Below are 12,482 nucleotides of genomic sequence, written 5' to 3'. Positions count from 1 at the left end.
TTTGTTGAGGGTTTAAATAATTTTTTTTTTAGAATAGTTTTTTAAATTCAATATTTTAACAAAAAAGAACTTGACAGTAAAAGCTTTTTGACTCTTGGCTATGTATCTTATAAGTTATAAACCTTTTTATCATAAATGTCCATCACTAACTCAATTTGTTTTTTTTAATTTTCAGTATTTTTAAATTTGCCTTTACCAAGTTGAGGGTTAAATCAATTGTGATTTTCAAATGTAAGATTACCTTAATGATTAACAACAAAATAACATAAATATATTCATTTATATAAACTTAACAATAATAACAAAAAATAAAAATATCTAAACAAAATTAAACTAAAGCATATAAATTTAGTATACTTAATTTAGAAATAGCTACAAACTAATAAGGCATAATATTATTATGTTCAACATGTTCACAATGAGTATAAAACTTGTTTTTTCGTTATTGATGTATCGTTATTGTAATATTTTACCATATAATGTTCTCTATCTAATATTTGATATTTGTCGTTCCTAAAGTTTAGAAAATCTTGACCTAGTCTTTCGAGTCCATCAAAGTATATTTGTAACAATACTGGGGGCGGATGTTCTACTCCGGCAAAGTTTGTCATGGACGTGTAATATTCCATTGCCCATTTAGTCCGCCCAAGTGCATGAAAATCTTTTGGTCTTTGTCCACTTGCAAGCCGTGCATCAGCTTCTCTCTGAGTATCATTATACATTTCTTCTTTGTTAGGTAGTTTAAGGGATCCTTCCAAAAATTTCTTATATATTTTTGACTAAAAAATTAGAAAATATAAATTAAAATTCATTAAAACATAATTTAATACAAAATATTATATTTTATTGGATTACTTGAAAATCAAAAAGGTAAAAACCAGTGGTATTCCGTGGTACTCCAATGAATGCCATTGTTGGATATTCAATGTTAAACATGTGTTTATAAAGTGTCCGTATTATGTTGTCTTCGACACGAATTTTACATTCATTGGTTAAAAAGGGATATGTATAACTGTATCCTAATTAACGTTGTAATTGGACTTAATTGAACTACTCAGATAACGCTATTTTTCTTACTTACCAGTACAATATATTATAGCATCCACTTGTTCATAAGAGCCATCATTAAATATTATACCATCACTGGTGAATTCTTGAATATCTGGTTTATGAAAATAATTTGGTGGTACGTTTAACTTGTACATCTTTGGATTATGATGGCTTAGAAATACCTAAAAAAAAATGTTTAATTCTACTTATAATATTGCAACAATAAAAAACAAGATTATTATTTACTTATAATAAGTTAATAAATATTACCTTTTTAGCAACCACCGATACACCATAGGATATGTCCAAACCAGACGCACCACATCCAACTACAACTACAGTGTTGTCTCTATACGATTCCACATCACGATAGCTATGACTGTGCAAAATTTTACCTTGAAATACGTCACTACCTTTGATGTCGGGGTAAACGGGATTGCTGTAGTTACTAAAAACATAAGTATAATATTGATTAAGATAATTATGTTTCTTTAAGTTCACAAAAATTAGAAAATTTTATATACACCTACCCAACACATACAATTACCGAGTCATATACTTTAGTATCTTTAGTTTTAGACTGTAAATCAACAACAGTTACTTCCCACTGACCATCATTAATAGGGTTTATTTTTTCAACGTGATGATGTAACTAGAAAATATCAGAATGAAAACAAATAATCCCACAATAAATCTATGCAAGTACTAATAATTAATTGATAAATCACAAATAGACATCGGCCAAAAACTTGTTTCGTTTTCTTAACACTTACTACAGTAATCTTTTGTTACTGTTTATTGGTTTTTTTTGTAATAAGTCAAAAAATTCTAGGTGACTCACAATTTTTTTATTTTTTTTTATTGAATTCTACTTAATTTTAAGAACAAAATTGATAAAGTTTATTCTTATGAGAAGTTTAAATATTTTTCAGATACCTTGTTGCATGAGTAGAGATTTTATAGAAATTTTAACAAAAATATGTCTTTATTTCTATGTTGCACGTTAGATAAACAAAAACAAGTAATATTGCCTTTCAACCCTCCAATTCTTTCTTTTTTTCAGACAATATTTTATATACTTTCTTTCACAAATCACAGATATTGTTTGTGCAAACAATATTATTTTATTGGCTTATTATAAAGATATAATGGTATTTTACCTTTATATATTGTCTTAAGTTAAAATGATCCGCAACATCGTTGACATAGTTCTCCATGTACTTGGCTGGAAAGTAGCACTGGTCACCAACATTTTTGTGTTCAAAACCAGAAAGCTCCATTATTTCTTTTGGCAAGTTTGTCCTATTAATAATAAAATACATAATTGTATAAAAATAATATAACAGGTATAGGTCAGTGTAACTATAATGTGTACATCATCATCATGTAGATTGTAAATTAAAACGGGCCTTGAAGGACTAAAGCTGCCATCATGAGATGGTTTTTAGACAAATTTACCATCACGAACGGGTCAGTCCGTCGCCAGAGGGAGGATGGCGGTTTCTTTTTACCAGACAATTTCTCGCATGTGACTGAGTGTCAAACTGGCGACAGTGACCGCCAAGCACACTGACGCCTTACCCACTCGGCCCCTTCTACTCTATAATGTTTATATTGATCTAAATTATTGAACTTACACACCTGAGACTTTTGTACATACTCGAATGAACAGGCAAGCCGTATTGGTCAACATCAACATTTTCTGTATAAACCCATGTCCCTCCAACATTATCAATTTGCTCGAACAGGACGCAATCGAAGGTTGAATCCTTTTCAGTTAATTTTTTCAAAGCCGCTATACCAGCTGGTCCACCACCAACAATGCAAACAGATTTCCTTTTGGATTCTTGAACGGAAATAGACATGATGATATTATTATTATTTGTAATGACACGAGTTTTGAATTATTATGTCAAATGTCAAAAAAACTTTTGATCGTAAAGCGATTTGGTAGTTGTTATTTTTTATTTAAAACTAAAATGTAAAAAGAAACCACACTGGAAACGGAATAAAAATAGATAACTAAGAGGAATACAACAATTTTAAATTTCTTCCTTAAAGTAGGTACTACCACTGATTATAAATATTAAATAAGTATTATCAATGGTACTATCTACTGAAAATTACTACGTAGTAAATAAATTATTTTTAATTACAGTTTACGCGGTAAGATTGATAACGCAAATACATTAGTGATAACAGAACAAGCTATCATTGAACTGTAAACAGGTCAAAGCCATAATAAGGTAACACAGACACGACGTTTGATTATTTCGTTGAGGCGCAAAATGACAGTAAATATATACATAATATGTTATCTATCTACCAGACAATACTAGTGCTAAAGTGACTATAGATCTGGATCAATGACCGACTGTTTGGCTTCAAATCAGTTACATTGCTGATATAGGAAACGACGTCTCTATATATTATGTATAAATTAAGCTGAAAACCGTAGTTGAATATTTCAATAATAATTATACATGGTACATGATTTAGAGGCGACTACTTGTAGTGGTAATCTCAAATATGGGGATGATAAAAAACCTCCAATGCAGTATCAAACTGTTTTAATTTCGAAATACATTTTAATTATTAGGTATATCACCAATAAAATAGAATGGTTTTTAGTTTTAACGTTTTAGTTACAACAGGTAAGAATAATACTTGAAAAATACACGCATTTGCACGAGTTAACTGTTTAAAATTATGTTTAAAAATTACAAATAATTATTATTGTGATTTGTGTGTAAAATAAAAATAATGATATAATTTCAATCTCGTTCTTAAAATTACTTTTTTTCTAGTATTGATCTACTTTTCAACTAAATAGTAACATTTATTATTTCGTATTTAAATAGTAGGTATCTTTTTACACGCGCTTTTGAATAATATATTAGTTTGATCTTTTTTACAAATCAATTAGGTAGGTACTATATGAACGGTGTATATTATTGTGATACTACAAGACATTATTTTCATTGTGATTAATTAATGTAATCAATTTTATTTGTAGCTACTTGATTGGTATCTACTAATTATAAATATATGTAAAAAATTGATAATCGATGAACTACTTTGAAGCTTAAAATGATGCTTTATCTTCGAACAATCATGCCATTTACAAAGCTAGATTTCACCACAAACAGCCAATTTTGGGTGGTTAAACACGATTAAAATCTACTGGGATAACCAAGTCGTTGATAGTTTTAATATTACAATAACTAATGATAGGAATTATGCTAATTTATTAGGATTAAAATTCTAGGGGAGGGGAGGGAGTACAGCCTTCGCCAAAACTGTGGACTAAAACTAACCCATGAAGATGGGGGTCCACCCTCAATACATAGCATCACACATTTTTAAAATGAATTACTTATAGAAATTGTTTTACCTGTAACGTGAGAATAACAAAAAATACTATATCGTTGTCAATTACAAGGTGATAAAAGTAGACAATACATAATCTATATTAATTTTACTTGAAATATCATTTTGAGTTTTAATAACGTTCGTTAATCATTACTTTAAAATTTTAAACAAAATAATACAATTTAACTTATATTCAAGTCAACAAGAAATATTTTTATTTGGGGTAGGGGGCTAAATTTTAGTCAAGGAGCTACGCCCCTCCCTCCCTCCTCCCAAGTTGCGCCACTGTTAACTTTTATATTTTTAAATCCAAATGCTACAATTTTACCTAAACGCCTATAGATTTTATGTGTTTTAAATTGCAGTAATATGTTCAAAGTTTTTCAGTATGACCCTTAGGTAACGTTATTAGAAATAATTGGAACATAGTATTGTTACCTACGTTCTAAATCATTGATCTCGAGTGATTAGTGTGGATGTCGATCCTATTAACGTTTTTAAATAATTATAACAAAATTGTATAAAATACATTAATTTGTAGCGTAGTGCGTATCTACCTACAAAGTTAAAAAACAAAAAAAGGGTTAAAAAATCAACTTGTAATCTGTGTATTTAAACAATGAACAAATGAAAAATAACTAATATGTTATTACGCAATAAGTAATCTAATTGATTAGCTAGTAACATATTTTAAACATTATAATGATTATAAAATATTTTAATATTTAAAAATATAGCGATAAAAAAATTGTTTTTTTATCGCAAGACCGAAAAAAGTCCGGGTTGGTAAAAACCATTTATGATACTTTATCAAATTATGTTTTGACTAAATATTTTTTTTTTTAGTCTGTAGGTATATATAATATTTGAATCTGTATTAGATGATATCGCGGTAGAAAAGTGATCTACGAAATGAACAGTGATTAATTAACCGAAGATTTAATAATGAAGTTATAAAAAAATGTATTGCCTAGGTGTACTGTAATTTAGTTTGATAAACATTTCTATTAATTAGGAAATTATTCGTATTGTGTTTGCACATTCGGAGGTATTACGGACTAATTAACGCTTAATTAACTTGATTTTCATTACTTTAAATAGTGTATAAACTTTGTTGAACTTACCGGGTTGCATTTTTACCCCTGACTTAACTGTTAGCGGATTCGAGGTTACGATTGAACAATGTCAAAGAGTAAAGGTGTTTGTTCGAACGACGACAGGCTGTAGAAAAGACTATCGGTTATTTATTTTGTATAATTATTAATTTCACTCGTTTAATCTTTTCGTTATTTCATTTATTTATTATCATCATAATTGAATAAATAAAATAATTATAAAGGCGCACTCGATTGCTACTCGACGGTTTTGCCAGTCGTAGGCAAACACGGCAATGCGATAACGTGCATGCGTGTTGATTAACTGAGATTTTGCTGTGGCCACGTGACGTATTAGGTACTATTAATTGTATAAATTTCATATTTTTTTTTTAAAGAACCCTTCATCTTACACCTGTTTAAAAACTAAACAAATTAATTAATACGCCTCGCCAGCGTGTGAGTTCAGCAATCTATTAAATTCGAATACTATCGTTCCACATAATATTATTATCTAACCCTATCAAGATTTATTTGAATGTACAATAATCGCTCGAATAATTTGTAATAGGTGAAATAACATATATTTTAATTAACTATTGCAAAATATGAGCAAATCGTCTGGTTTATATAAAGTCTAGCCGTTTTAGCCGATAACTACACACACCATACAAACAAGAAACGATCATGTAACGATGTTAAGTAGCTACTTAATGTTTGTAAATCATAACCAGTGACGTTAAGTACTTTGGACTCAGGCTGAGATTTAGGAGATTATAATCGATCATCTACACGAAACACCTACTTGTAACAATGCACGAAAAACACTTTTAGACGCGTAAATACAGGTAAATAATAAGGTGTTTACTTTACTGTATACGAGTAAAGGTTATAGACTAGTGCTCATAGACTGAATATTAACTCGTTGACAACGTTTTAAACGTTGATCTTGTATAAATAACAAAAAAAAATAAATACATATTATGTACATAATACCATTGATATATTTACAGCCAATTCAAAAATGTTTAAGTGTCTATCACTTGTTAATGGTTTTGTTGGTCGCCTTAGTCAGTCCGTCCTTGTTTAATCAGTAATCACTCGTTTAAACATACTTTAGACTCAAATTTATTTTTTATAATTTACACGTACAAAGTAATCACCCAGGTACCTATTCATGTTTGTGTATCACATTAAAATACGAAATATTTTTAATATATAATATTAATAAAATAATAGTTCAATATACAACTTAAATAAAATAATAAAATTTCAAAAAATACTCTTTACCACAAAAAATTATACAGTTTCTGGAGTAGTGTATTTCGATAGCAATGCTCGCAGCACCGATTTTTTTAAATTTAGACTGTCGTTAATTGATTATAACGTTAAGGCTTGATATTAAAGTTATCAAGAGAAACCTTTGATGCAATTCTGCGATCACTGAACTTACAGCCTAACAATCTAATTTCTTACTGTGCTAGAATCTTACACTACGACGATCCCGGAGAACGTCCGACTGAACTCAATCAATAGCCCTTAATCCTACTTTGTACACTACTACCTACTGTAATGGTTTTACTGTGTTAGATTTTTTTGTAATTTGATGAACATTATTCTTTCTGAAAATAGTTTTTATTACCAACTAGGCTTATTATACTTACATACACTATTCATGGATAAAAGCTAAATTAATGTTATATCTTAAAAAATGATTTAATAGTTGTAATAAAAAAGGACACAACATTTTATTAACATAATTATATATTTAAAAAAAATTATAAAAATAAAACTGTATTTATTACAATTTAAAAAAAAAAAAACTATAATAATACAAAATATATAATATTAATACTTAACAAACTTAAATTATATTTGCTAAGAGTAAGGCTAGTTTAATACATATTTTATTATAGTTTGGAGGGGTTTTTTTTTAATACAAAAAATTACTACGAAACTATTTCTTGTTTTTTCATTATTGGGTGGACTTCATTGGGAAACTGCACCATATAGTGTTCATTGTCCAGCAGTTTGTATTTATCTTCTCTGAAGTGGGAAAAGTCACACATGAACCTATCAAATCCGTCGAAATAAATTTGGAGCACCACAGGAGCTATAGGTTCAAGCCCTGCTAAGTCCGACAGTGAATCGAAGTAGTCTTTTGATTTCCGACCCATCATGTGGAGCTCTTTAGGTCGTAGTCCACTCTCCAGTCTCGACTCCACATCTTTACGGGTGTCTTCTAACATGTCTTCTTTACTCGGTAAACGTTTACGGCCTGACAAGAAGGTTTTCGCGAATCGCACCTATTTTTAAAGGAGGGAAAATTGTATTGCGAATTATTTAACATATAATTTATTATGAAATATTATTGGATGTTTAGAGTAGTTCTATACCTGTAGATCGTACATACAAAAACCAGTGGTATTGGTGGGTATTCCAACAAAGAACATTGTAGGATGCTCAATGTTAACCGTGTGCATGAAAAGTGGCTTAACGTTGTTGTTCTCCACGCGAATGCCGCATTCGGGACTCAAAAACGGGTACTTATATGTATACCCTGTTGTAAACAAGTACATAATGATATTAGAAATGAAGCTTATATGAAATCTTTGAAAATAAGGCAGGCCCGGATTAAATCAGTCGATACACCCCCGACAAAAATTGTTGTGCTTACAAATTTTAGCGCAAAGAGAAGTGGACTTAACGTTTTTCGTTTAAGATTAGGTACACGAGAAAAATAATTTGTTGTTAGGTAGTAAAAAGTTGTTAAACACTATAATATGATTGGTTTAAAATACTACATATTTGCGTAGTTATTTAAAACTTCATTTATCTAAAATAATTTTTTTCTAGAACAAATTAATGTATCATGAAATTCCGAAGACCTGTTTACTAGTATAGTACTTTAGTATAATATTTATGACGTACAATAATGAACGAAATTTCAAAGTACATTTTATTATCTACGTATATAATATATTTTATTGTTAAATTTAAACTAAAAATATGTTCAGTTGACAAAAAAAAAGTATTTTAATACTTAGTTCATTACTCACGTCATTTATTTTTTGTACAGGTTACAGTATTGAATAGTAGGCTGTGTTAACTGGCAACCTGTGTTTACGATTACCTAGACTTATTTTTATTATTGTAAAATAATATAGTTGTTTAAACATAAAAAACGAATAGGTATAATTAAAAAACAATTATAAAAAGATAAAAGAATAATACTTGAGTTAATATCTTAACAGATTTTAATTAATTTGCAAAACTTTATTTTCTTTTGTTTCTAAGGTTTTATCGAAGTTAAAACTAAAATGTTAGGTTAGGTAAAATCTTAGGCCTGAGGTTTCTTAGGATGTACCTCCCCCCCCCCTTAATCCGGGTCTGCATTAAATGATATAATTGGTTTTTAATTGCTAAAAATATATTTTTAAGACCTTTGAAAAGGTCAATCAAGTCATTCAAATGCAAGATAATTACATGTAAATTCTGATGGTATTCAGGTAAAGTGCCTATGTAGGCCACAGGTTTTTCAAGCCTAAGGAGGCCAAATTTCGTTATAGTTCTAAAACAAAATAGAATTGATGGTAATTATTTAGTATATAACAATATAAATCGCATTATCCTTTTATTCATATTGGCCTTACACTCTCGACTACACGGGGTCGGCCACCCTAGTCCTACACATCCATAGAGCTCAATCTTCTACACCTCGTTCAATCACCCCAGCTATCTTCATATCACTCTTTATTCCGTCTATCAATATTTTCTTTGGCGTTCCTCTCTTTCCCTCTACATTTATCTTCATAACAACTCTCACTGATTATAAATATTAAAAAGCTAGCAAATGGTGGGGAAGGTCACAGGTCTTCGGGAATTATTATAACTGAAAGTTATTCACTTTCAAACAAATGCTTTGATGCGAATCTGTAAATTACAAATTTTCCTAAAGGATTGTAAAAGAATACAATAATGTGCTTAAAATAGTATTTTTAGTATTAAGGTTAGAGTAGTTAATACTCGAAGAAATCGGTTCAGCGGTTAAAGAAGTACCGTGAGTTCATAGACCAGACTTAATCAAATAATAAACAATAAAAACACATCATTATAAAAACAATACCTCCTCAGCTTCGCATCGAAGCTAAAATAAAAATATAAACGTACAATGTACAGGTCGCAGGGTATTAGATAATAAACGCTGTTACAAAAAATACCTGTGCAATACAGTACACAATCTACTTCTTCATAGGAACCGTCGTTGAAAATAACACCGTTTTCTACCATTTCCTGTAAGTCGACTTTCTGTACCATGTTAGATGGGCATTTCATGTTTTTAACTCTTTGATTGTGGTGACTTAAGTATACCTGGTATATAAAATGTTTGTTTTTATTTGAAAAGCACCTTTGAGCTTCAAAGCTTCAAAGTAATTACCTTTGAAGCTACTTTGGCTATATCAAACGAAATGTCCAGACCCGAAGGCCCACAGCCAATAACAACTGTTGATTTGTCTTTGAAAATCGACGAATCTCTATAATCGTGACTATGTATTTTCATACCTTGGAATTTTCGTATTCCAGGTACGTCTGGTATTACTGGGTTGCTGTAATTCCTGCAAATGTCACAATTGTCAACATATATAATTTGTATTCTGTCAGGTCAGTGTGTGTGTGGGTGTGTGCACCAAACATAATATTTTACCCTATGCAAACAATGACCCCATCAAATTCCAATGTCTTAGTAAGCTGCGACTGTAAATTAACTACTGTTACTCTCCATCGGTCGCCTTCTAAAGGATAGACTTCTTTAACGTGGTGATGGAACTAAAATTAAAAAAAAAAAAAAAATCAATCATTTGCTACATCTTTTTATACTTTGACCGTTATTTAATTACCTTAATGTGTTTTGTCAGTCCAAAATGTTGAGCATAGTCTTCCAAGTATTTAAGCATTTCGTTGGCCGCCACATATGACTTGTCTTCAGGACCTTTATGTGGAAATCCTGGCAACTCCATAATTTCTTTTGGCAAATTGGTCCTACACACACATCGCGTTAAACATTTACAATAACAAAATACATAAAGTTCATCATTAAATTCTTTCGAATTACCTTAAGCTTTTGTACATGCTAGAATGGACCGGAAGTCCGTACTGATCTGTGCCAATTTGATCGGTGTACACCCAAGTACCTCCAACACTGTCAGTTTGTTCAAATGCCACACACGTAAATGACTCATCTTCAGAAAAATGTCTCAAAGCCGGTAAACCAGCGGCTCCACATCCAATGATTGCAATTGATTTTTTATTTCCTTGTTTTAGAAATATTTAAAAAAAAAACTTTAATTACGCCAGACCGTTATTTTTTTTTTAGTAGTATATTTTTCTATGTTATATATGTTTAAATGAATTTCAAATGAACCGTTCTTGCCGTAGACAAGTCTTATTAATAATCATTTTAGATACAATTTGTAGATACAAATCTAGAAAAAATATTTGCTGAAAAATTGATTAAAATGTCAAAACTTAATAAGGAAGTCCATAAAAATAAAAATTTACTGATTTTCTCGTTCAGTATTGTTTTTTTAAACTTTATTTCTATTTAGACATTTGGTTAAAATTATTGCATTTGTTCATAACTTAAAAATATTAGTATTAACAATATTATTTATAACCAAAAAATGTAATATTAATATTTGAACTTAAAAAAAAAACTATGCTTTTATTAGGTTTTATATTTTAAAAACATAATAAAACATCTAACTTAAATATGAACTATAATTAGATTATGAGTTAAATGCATTTTTTCCCTTACAAATATTTATTTAAACTTTATTTTTATAACACATAATAAATACTGCACAAATCAAAACGAAGTGATATTTTTTAATTATGTATTGAATAAACATTAAAAAAAAAACTAATTTTAAATAAAGTTCAAAATTGATTACTTACCAATTTTCATTTTTCAGCAGATCACGAATATAGCTCAAGGTAAAAATGTGTTTTTGTAAATAATATACTACGTTAAACTTCGAATCTACGTGGCAGATTGTTTACATTTAGTTGGAGTCTCCAGTCTTATGGCTTTTATAGAAACATAAAATGCCCCTCTCTCCTATGGTATTACTTGTTAGTTGTTACATCCGCTTGATAATAATTGATGATACATTATCACGTGATTGATACTGATCATATACTGAACTCTTATTAGTTACACAATAATTAAGAGCCAACGTTGTTATTTTTTATGACGACAATCATTGGGAGGAACCAAATAAGCATTATCTGAAACAGAAAAAGAAAGTAAAAACAAATTACTATCCTTAATATGTTTATGGTAAATTATACAATGTTCTTGCCATAAATGGTTCTTCTTTCCTCAAAGAATTACGCAATTCAACAGTTGTATTCATTGATTACAACTGTTAATGCGTAGGTGCATGCAAATAAGTAAGAATAATTAATTGAAGGCATATAAAACAAAAAAAAAAAACGAGGACGATCCAAAGGTTAATTGATGATACTAATACCCTAGAATTATTTCTTTATTAAAAACACATAGATAGAGTCTATAATCTTATCGGTACTACAAAAATGAAAACGTAATAATTATGTTTTAACACTATAATATATTACGTCAGGTTCGAAATCGTTCAATTGGTAAAGCATATTGCACGAACTAAACAAAATTATGTTGTTTTCTCATAGTTTACAGGATCGATATACTTTTCAGGATCAAAAAGTCGTCCTTTGGGTATATTTAGATCTAAAGTAAGACATTTGGATCTCCAGAGGAAATTTTGGTCCCAGAATAAAAATATCACAGAATCAAAAGCCATCATACCACAGTATTTTTTTATCCCTTATATCATTTTTAGTTTTTAACTAATGACTGATAGGAGAGTTTTTTTTTTTCAAATTAATTTTAATTAAAAATGTTAATTTTGATTGGAAAAAAGTGAA

General features: G+C 29.5%; 2 protein-coding genes across 5 annotated transcripts; both read right to left on the bottom strand.

Annotated features, from left to right (window-relative positions):
* Positions 1-246: 246 nt before the first annotated feature.
* LOC126838951 (senecionine N-oxygenase-like) lies at positions 247-5,785 on the bottom strand. Of its 3 annotated transcripts, XM_050573781.1 has the most exons (8): positions 5,547-5,785; positions 2,692-2,896; positions 2,211-2,352; positions 1,581-1,702; positions 1,321-1,498; positions 1,082-1,232; positions 856-1,019; positions 247-779 (listed from the first exon to the last, which is right to left on the bottom strand). In XM_050573781.1, exons 1-8 carry the CDS (start codon positions 5,554-5,556, stop codon positions 414-416), a joined length of 1,338 nt encoding a protein of 445 aa, XP_050429738.1. In that variant the 5' UTR covers positions 5,557-5,785; the 3' UTR covers positions 247-413. The 3 variants fall into 3 exon arrangements, with proteins under 3 accessions (XP_050429738.1, XP_050429730.1, XP_050429747.1); XM_050573773.1 differs by lacking the exon at positions 5,547-5,785 and having other exon boundaries at positions 2,692-3,141; XM_050573790.1 differs by lacking the exons at positions 2,692-2,896; positions 5,547-5,785 and adding an exon at positions 2,426-2,573.
* A 1,593-nt stretch (positions 5,786-7,378) lies between these two features.
* Positions 7,379-11,814, bottom strand: LOC126838969 (senecionine N-oxygenase-like). Of its 2 annotated transcripts, none has more exons than XM_050573802.1 (8): positions 11,472-11,811; positions 10,630-10,828; positions 10,415-10,556; positions 10,222-10,343; positions 9,955-10,132; positions 9,737-9,887; positions 7,913-8,076; positions 7,379-7,822 (listed from the first exon to the last, which is right to left on the bottom strand). In XM_050573802.1, the coding sequence occupies exons 1-8, from the start codon at positions 11,479-11,481 to the stop codon at positions 7,466-7,468; spliced, it is 1,323 nt and encodes a 440-aa protein (XP_050429759.1). In that variant the 5' UTR covers positions 11,482-11,811; the 3' UTR covers positions 7,379-7,465. The 2 variants fall into 2 exon arrangements, 1 of the variants encoding a protein (XP_050429759.1); XR_007685759.1 differs by lacking the exon at positions 7,379-7,822 and adding an exon at positions 9,003-9,087 and having other exon boundaries at positions 7,953-8,076; positions 11,472-11,814.
* Between the last annotated feature and the right edge of the window lie 668 nt (positions 11,815-12,482).

Source organism: Adelges cooleyi, unplaced genomic scaffold (assembly GCF_023614345.1).
Source record: "Adelges cooleyi isolate 19-005CV unplaced genomic scaffold, UGA_ACOO_1.1 ACOO_flye_CR_arks_rails_tigmint_CR_PRNA_108, whole genome shotgun sequence".
In the NCBI taxonomy this organism is placed as follows: domain Eukaryota; kingdom Metazoa; phylum Arthropoda; class Insecta; order Hemiptera; family Adelgidae; genus Adelges; species Adelges cooleyi.
Note: the sequence above shows the minus strand (reverse complement) of the source record. Positions and strands in the feature narration are given on the sequence as shown.